This window comes from Diaphorina citri, unplaced genomic scaffold, assembly GCF_000475195.1.
Source record: "Diaphorina citri unplaced genomic scaffold, Diaci psyllid genome assembly version 1.1 scaffold9, whole genome shotgun sequence".
NCBI lineage: Eukaryota > Metazoa > Arthropoda > Insecta > Hemiptera > Psyllidae > Diaphorina > Diaphorina citri.
Window position 1 is genome coordinate 123,309 of NW_007377448.1, and position 9,140 is coordinate 132,448.

The 9,140-nt window shown below is 37.5% G+C and overlaps 1 protein-coding gene across 1 annotated transcript; it reads left to right on the forward strand.

The window, feature by feature from the left end:
• The first annotated feature begins 6,167 nt into the window (after window positions 1-6,167).
• On the forward strand, window positions 6,168-7,576 carry LOC103505304 (enhancer of split mbeta protein-like). The gene is made up of 2 exons (XM_008469636.3): window positions 6,168-6,349; window positions 7,244-7,576. Exons 1-2 carry the CDS (start codon window positions 6,278-6,280, stop codon window positions 7,574-7,576), a joined length of 405 nt encoding a protein of 134 aa, XP_008467858.1. The 5' UTR covers window positions 6,168-6,277.
• The last annotated feature ends 1,564 nt before the right edge of the window (window positions 7,577-9,140 follow it).

Genomic DNA, 9,140 nt, shown 5'->3' on the forward strand with positions numbered 1-9,140 from the left:
TATTATTGGACTTAGAACCAGCGTCATCGTCTCCCCAGATTTAGGACAGGTTCATATCCCAGCCAGGGCGGAAATTTTCAAACCAAACTTTTCCGTTCTTGGATAATCATGGATGGTAAAAGATTGTGTTTTGGAAGTATTGCAAATCGGTACCGAGTTACTTCTTTCGAGTTTAGGATAGGATTTGTCGGTATTTTATCAAGCGTTTTCCTGATTCCTGGTGCTAGAACCGACCTGTGGGAACTCTACGTATATTGGAACGTTGTCTCTTCATCTTCTATTTTTGGACTTCAATCGAATATTATGAATTAAATTTGGTCCGTTATCTTTGGGACCCAAATCCGTTGGGTAACATTTTTATTCGTCACGTCGTATCACATTGATACGTCTGATAGTAGTGACTACCAAAACTCTCCAGACTACCAGACTCTCAATTCAAAGGTCGCTGACCTTCAGCACAATCTGCGAGGCGTGATTTGCGTAACCGCAAATCTGCCCGCCATCACGTAGTCCTAACACATTGATGCGTGTCAGAGATGTAAATGGCAATCTTTAAACATGTTGTTATGTGGTCAATGTGTTTTGCGAAACGAAATCTCCAAATCAAATTTTATACGGAGAGAACAATTTGATGGCATGATGGGTATCATTATTTTTGTGAGGAGAGTTTTGTGTGACTTCCAAACTTTGAATGTAGGGACGGTCCTTTGCAATGTCTGTCCACGATTCAGAATAGGTCATATTGAACCACTTTTAATAATTACCTTCTAAATGTTATGTCAAAATAGACTCAAGACTTACACCATACGAGTATTATTAGTTGAATTGTCAGACCTTCAAACTTCAAATGATCTCGTTCTATGATCTCTAGGATTTCCTTTTCTTTATTTTAATCTGCCTGCTTATCTTTGACCATAATAAATATCATCTTGCTTTCCCAATATTCCAATAGGGTAGAGTGGTAAACGTATAATATTAGGTGCTGAGGATGGCCTTCCTCTTCAACTCCCACAGTTTGACACTCAGGACACGCTCTTTGAATGTAGGGACGGTCCTTTGCAATGTCTGTCCACGATTCAGAATAGGTCATATTGAACGACTTTTAATAATTACCTGCTAGATGTTGTCAAAATAGACTCAAGACTTACACCATACGAGTATTATTAGTTGAATTGTCAGACCTTCAAACTTCAAATGATCTCGTTCTTTGATCTCTAGGATTTCCTTTTCTTTATTTTAATCTGCCTGCCTATCTTTGACCATAATAAATATCATCTTTCTTTCCCAATATTTCAATAGGGTAGAGTGGTAAACGTATAATATTAGGTGCTGAGGATGTTAGAGTTAAAAATTAATAAGCAAAACCTCTTCGGGGTGTTAAGACTAGATACACATATCTACATATGTTAGCCATTATATAGGTACAACTTTATATCTGCTACTTTTAGATTGTCAAAGTAGGAATAAGCTCAAAATTATATGTACCTAACATGTTTAACATACCAACCGTAATTATTTTTGGAAAAACCCCAATTTTCCACAAGAATGGAAGAAAAAACACAATAATTATGCAAGTTGAATGGTAGACATTGTAGGACACGCTATGATTGGTTCCCATGGGATCCTCATCAGTACTGTCAGTGGATCAGACCAGTCAACCTATCCAGAACAGTCACAAACAGTAGCACTAGCAGTCCAGTAGCACATCTTCAGAAGCACGAGTTAGTTAACCCTCTGGTGTTGGCCAAATAGACAGTGGTGTTGTCAAAGGGAAATTTTATGAGCGAATTTCGCATTTTTATGAGTCCCTTCAAAGGAGACATTGTTGCTGTATGTGCTAAGGTAGGTATGTCCAAACATAATCGATTGACCATCGATCTTGGAGATTGACGTCGATCCACATTGATTCACAATAAATTCAGATCGACGGCTGTGGACTATGTGTGGACACACCTTAAGGTATTTGGTTCATAGGTCTTTCCTCTTCCATGGTGAAGTATCCTCAGTGAAAATTTGTCACTGACTCACTGAAGGTACCCATGTCAAGCCGTAAGTAAAGGCAAAATTGTGTCGGTGGGAAAAGTAAAGACAAAATTGTGTCAAATTATCAAATCCCTCATTGATAAATCTGTCAAAAGTCCGTTTCACTAAGGCGATTCAGGACGGACTACGGCAAAGGGTTAATCATTAAACTAACAATTTATTTGGAGCACTGTTTGGGTGCTATGGGAACTTAGTGAACATTGTAAAGATTTAAGAGAGAAAAGATTATAACAATATTTGGTATTATTGTGTTGTGAATTGTGAGAGGGAAATATGACATCTCCACCAATGTTTGTGGATGTGACTCCCGCACTTCAATGATCTTGTGTTAGTTATTCTTCCATATTGAGTTAGAATCAGATACTTTACGAGGGTGTCAGAATCATAGATAATATGAGAGAATGTTCAAGCAAGCATTAGAGGGACGAAATATCGTTCAATCCGCACTTAAGTATGTGGTTGAGTATCCTCCATTGTAGAACAGGCCACTCACTATCAGGTAGACCTGATAGGTTATACGCCTGTGAACAGGTCCGCCTGTCAGGTCTACCTGATAATGAGTGGCCGGCTTAATATAGGGTATTCTAGGTAATTCAAATTCTGAACTCAGGCTTTGGATACCCACGTGGCTTCGGCGCTGTCGTGCGCCTTTTCAATGCTGACATAGAAAAAGAAAGAACATCAAGAAATCATTTACTCAATCACAACTACCGATGAACTATACAGACTTGGTTTTGAGAACACTTAAATTTCTACAAAAGGACAAATAAAGGAATCATTAATCCAGCGGTATCGTCCAATTCGGATCGCATCTTACCAGAAAAAAGAGACATAATCATCATAGCGCACTCGAGAGAAAAACCTTATGGTCCTTAATACCTGTGGAGAGCTGCCTCGGACAGCATGTCTCAACCTATAGGATCTAGGCCTCTAGAACAGCTTCTTAAAAGAGTTTTGAGACCAGAGAATTTTCTTTTGTCAAAGCCTCTTTATCTCTGAAAAAAAATTTGCGCCTGAAAGATTGCAACCATCTTCAGATTAAAAGGACGCCAGTAACTCATCATTCATCAGGTTTTGGAAAGGACAAGGTGAAAATTAGTTTCATACTCAAGCAATATTCTATTTTCTCTGTTGTATTGAATTGAATACAGTACATTTCATTTTACAAAATTATCGATCTCCACACAGAAAGTTTATTATATTGTTGGTATCTGAATCCCGGGGGACTTCCAAAATCCAGATTCTCTCAAAACAGGATTTTCATCTTTACGGATTCACCAAAACAATCAAAACTCGTTTCAGGTGTATTTTGAGAACCGCTCTATCTCGAGAACTGGAGGAGCTCTTGGGTTCCCACATTAGACACGATCCAGTCTGGGATATTGTTCCTCCTGTAATCAAAACTCATTTCAGGTGGATTTTGAGAACCGCTCTATCTCGAGAACTGGAGGAGCTCTTGGGTTCCCACATTAGACACGATCCAGTCTGGGATATTGTTCCTCCTGTGATATACTTGTCTTCTGTGAGGATCCAGAGAACCAAAAATGAGCGGAAAATTCAATTTGAGCCACACTATGACTTGATTGACGTCAGTGGTGGATCCTAGGGGACATGAGAGGTTATTAGAAACACTACTCAGTCATGGTCATATTTAATAAATAAATATACAGTGTGTCCACTTTTTAAAATAGAGTATCCAATTGTACAAAAATGTTGAGTTTCAAACATAACACATTTCTCGGATTTCGAACCCTTAACTTTTTAACTGTAAAAAACACTACTCAGTCATGGTCATATTTAATAAATAAATACATAGTTAAACTTAGATGCCTCATTGCTGCTGATCTACTGTAACTTACTTTCCATGTCTTTCTTTCAGCATTTAACGAATTTTCGGAGACTTTTCGTTTGTTTGGTATTTTGAGGTTTCTTCCTATTGAAAAAACCATGTAAAAACCGCCTACAGTGAAAATGTAGCTCGTTTAGTTTAGATTTGAATAAAAAAAGACCATCCAGTTCGGGTAAGTACTTTGGGAGATATCGGCATTTTCGCAAAGGCCTACAAAGCTACCTTCAAGTAGCTGTATCTGAGGAAGCACAAGGATGATCCCCGGGGACTTTTAGGAGAAAACATGTCTCAACGTGTTCTATCACGGGGGAAAAATTCAGCTTTTCTCTAAAAATTTCCAACACAAACCCTATTTTTCCTTTTCGTTCCATGTCTCCTCGTCTGATGATTAAATCTGACCCATTCTTCACATTGCACGGTCTTCCTCAATTTCGACACTGGATTTCGTCCTCAGGAAAGAGTTTTGAGACCAGAGAATTTTCTTTTGTCAAAGCCTCTTTTCTCTGAAAAAAATTTGCGCCTGAAAGATTGCAACCATTATCAGATTAAAAGGACGCCAGTAACTCATCATTCATCAGGTTTTGGAAAGGACAAGGTGAAAATTAGTTTCATTCTCAAGCAATATCTATTTTCTCTGTTGTATTGAATTGAATACAGTACATTTCATTTTACAAAATTATCGATCACCCACACAGAAAGTTTATTATATTGTTGGTATCTGAATCCCGGGGGACTTCCAAAATCCAGATTCTCTCAAAACAGGATTTTCATCTTTAGACCGACTTGAACTTTTATTCATTCAGGTGTGAAGGGAAATCACCGGAAATTACTAATGAGGTTGGACTTGGTATTGTGTTGGTAATGAAATTATAGATCCAATGAACGGGAACACCTGATGCTAAGAACTACAGATATTCAATACTATTATAGGTATATGTATCTGTACAGGTAATCATGCATTAGACTGGACAAACAAGGTAATTTTATTATCTGCTTATACTCCGGCATGTACGACCGACTTGAACTTTTATTCATTCAGGTGTGAAGGGAAATCACCGGAAATCACTAATGAGGTTGGACTTGGTATTGTGTTGGTAATGAAATTATAGATCCAATGAACGGGAACACCTGATGCTAAGAACTACAGATATTGTTTTGCTTGACCACTGTGATGAGCCATTGGTTAGTCAGACCAGCGGGGGATTCCGAAAGGCTGATTCCCAAATGTGAGGTGGTTTTTAGTTGGTACAAATCCAACATAACCTTATTCACCACAAATCTTGAAAAGTCAGAAAGATTTTCCTCCTCTAACGATCAAAGGCCCCTGTGGCCGAGTGGTCAAGAGCAATGACTCGCAACCCGAAAATGCTGGGTTCGAATTTCGGCCAGGGAGATTTTTTTTCAATAAACTTTTCCTTTATTTATAGGATAGGAGGCATGGGTGTAAAAGAATGCGCCTTGAAGTAATACGAAAGTGGTGTCAAGATTTTGGCCTATCCAGAACAGTCACAAACAGTAGCACTAGCAGTTCAGTAGCACATCTTCAGAAGCACGAGTTAGTTAACCCTCTGGTGCTGGTGTTGGCCAAATAGACAGTGGTGTTGTCAAAGGGTAATTTTATGAGCGAATTTCGCATTTTTATGAGGCCCTTCAAAGGAGACATTCCTGCTCTACGTGTTGAGGTATGTTCAAACATAATCGATTGACCATCGATCTTGGAGATTGACGTCGATCCACATCGATTCACAATAAATTCAGATCGATCGACGGCTGTCGACTATGTGTGGACACACCTTAAGGTATTTGGTTCATAGGTCTTTCCTCTTCCATGGTGAAGTATCCTCAGTGAAAATTTGTCACTGACTCACTGAAGGTACCCATGTCAAGCTGTAAGTAAAGACAAAATTGTGTCGGTGGGAAAAGTAAAGACAAAATTGTATCAAATTATCAAATCCCTCTTTGATAAATCTGTCAAAAGTCCGTTTCACCAAGGCGATTCAGGACGGACTATACGGCAAAGGGTTAATCATTAAACTAACAATTTATTTGGAGCACTGTTTGGGTGCTATGGGAACTTAGCACTTGGAACCTTATGGTCGTATTTTACACTTATAAACATTGATTTTCTATAATATTATTGTAAACATTGTTTTTCTATTGTGGTAATTATTTCTTTTTGTGAATCAAGTGAGTGCAACAAGTGTTACCATCATGAGGAATTACATGGTGCACCCTACCGAATATGAGGATCAGCCGATTTCGAGGACTTACCATATTTTACACTTATAAACATTGATTTTCTATAATATCATTGTAAACATTATTTTTCTATTGTGCTAATTATTTCTTTTTGTGAACCAAGTGAGTGCAACAAGTGTTACCATCATGAGGAATTACATGGTGCACCCTACCGAATATGAGGATCAGCCGATTTCGAGGACTTACCAATACAGAAAGGTGAGTTGAAAATTTCTAGGCAAATTTCAAGCGTTTGTTACTGTACCATAGATTGTTTTCTGTACTTTAAAGAAAACTATCAACTAATTAAAGTTCATTTTAATTTTGTTTATTCTTATGCAATCCGTTGTTAAATTAGGCTATCAATTTTATATTACTCTTTTATTAGATTCACAATAAAAGCGTTTCATCATAATAATTAGTTGGGTTAAAATTATAATGAGAATTTAGTCAATTTTATTAATCAGACATAACTTACTCTAAACTGGATTGATGTTGTATATTTTTTTCCACCAAATCAATTTCTCGGTTGTTTAATATTTTTCATTTCATATCTGTAGGTATAGTTACTTTAGAATTCATAGGTTCCTCTCAACGTAAGTACCTAATAACCATTAATTTAATTCCAACAAAATCTGTACAATAATTCATCAATGGTGGAAAGCATTTAAATGTAAAACACACATTAAATCAATATCTTCAGATTTTAAGATATGAATTAGACATTGTGTTAGGAGTACGTGAGTTGATTACTAGGTTCCGCCTTATTGTTGCCATGTCAAGCACGTTTACACGCACGTACGTTGACAAGACTAATAAAAACTACAACACGTAGCTTATGGGAGACATCATTCATTGCGAGCGCGTTAGCACGTAGTTTGAGCTTGTATTCAATTGTGTTAATGTCTACATCCACTTCAGTATGAGCTATCATGTCTACATTGTCCATAGAAGTAGTTTATCCTGAGGTTAAAAGAGCTGGAAAGTTCTGATGACATAATGTTACCGAAATAGGTGTCTTACGCAGCATCAACCTTAGTTACATAGGTAGGTATCTAGGAGAAATTATGCAATAAATACTTATGATTTGTGTTGTTTTTAATCTGATTCCAGGTTATGAAACCTATGCTGGAAAGAAAGAGGAGAGCTCGTATCAATCGATGCCTGGATGAATTGAAAGAGATCATGGTCACCTCCCTACAAGCTGAAGGTGAAAACGTTTCCAAACTGGAAAAAGCCGACATCCTAGAACTGACAGTAAGACATCTACACAAGCTAAGACGTCAACAATCACTAGGACTTACTCCTGAAGCAGCTTATGCCGACCGATTCAAAGCCGGATTCACACATTGTGCAGCAGAGGTTTCGCAATACTTAGCGTCTTCAATGCAACAACATCAACAACAACCCTCTACAGAACCAACAATAGATCCATCATCCGGATAGAAAACACAGATGAAAATCACTTCTATTCCTGTGGACACAATGGAGCCTGGTGAAACCTGTGCAGTATGGACTATTGTTCAGAGTCCTATGTACAATGGACGCTAAATAACTCTCAGCTACTTGTCCAAACTTGTCACTTGTTAACGTGTTTCATTGTTCGAGCAGAATTAGGGCGAGATAATTGAAACATATTACCTGTTTCTATTTGCCAAGTGCATGATTTGAAAGCCATTTCGCCGTCTGAAGAACGGAACAGTGAGATGTCCGATTTCTTTTAATTTGTCTTCGGAGAACTTCATCTTCAATATCGGACTCGTACGTCTGTTTTTCTCTCGCTGAAATCTAGGTATAAAAAAGATAAAAAAAAGTCTTGAAATCTTCCCGAGGTCCAAAATTGTAAATTCGAAGAATCGAAGAATCTTCTTCAAAACTTGCATTCGCTTTGAAATTCCAGCATTCCAGTCCAAGACTTTGAAGATCCCAGAATCCCCGATATTTGGATTTCGGGCGATTCTAAAATGACTTCCCAAGTGGATTACTGATAGCATCACTTTAGAATGCATCGAACTCGTACGTCTGTTTTTCTCTCGCTGAAATCTATAAAAAAGAGAAAAAAAGTCTTGAAATCTTTCGAGGTCCAAAATTGTAAATTCGAAGAATCTTCTTCAAAACTTGCATTCGCTTTGAAATTCCAGCATCTTCTTCAAAACTTGCATTCGTTTTGAAATTCCAGCATTCCAGTCCAAGACTTTAAAGATCCCAGAATCCCCGATATTTGGATTTCGGGCGATTCTAAAATGACTTCCCAAGTGGATTACTGATAGCATCACTTTAGAATGCAACCTAGATAAAAGATTCTTATAGCCGCCATCCACACCGTGTGAACGATTCAAAGTTTGAAACCTGAACTCCACAGGCTGGTCACTTGTTAATAAGTTAATAACCCATCGATCCAATGATTTTATTCACACACAAAGTTTCAAAGCGAGAAAAAAAAACCTAATGGCCGTGTGTTAAATGTCATCGGTTATCTGAAACTAATATATGAGAATCCTAATCTTGGACTGCAGCAGTTCTCAGGTACTTTGGTACTGTTGGAGCTTACACAGTCGGATTAAGAACGGGATTGAGATGAATCCCAGGTTGAACTATATTTTACCGATTGCTCAATCCTGGATTACTGTCATTGACCCTAATGATGTTTACTTTGAAGAACCTAAAGATACGTTTAGTAGTGGATATGTTGGTATTATCGGGCCTTTTGGTCTTCGACTTCTTGGTTTACCTACCTCGTAATTATGTCATAATACAGTTTTACAAACTTGTTACAAAATTTCTCATCTAAACTTACTATTTCCTTTTTGTCTTTATGGTAAAATGTTGATCCAAAACTTCAAACCTCTTACGACTTGGGTACGCATATATTCCAAAGAAGTCTTTAAGACCGAAAGGTTAGCATCTTCTATTTATGATTGTATTACCATTTTTATGATTATTGTTCTTGTTAATATTTCAGGTTCTGTTTCCATTATCATTAGTTTATGTAGTTTATTATCTTTTAATT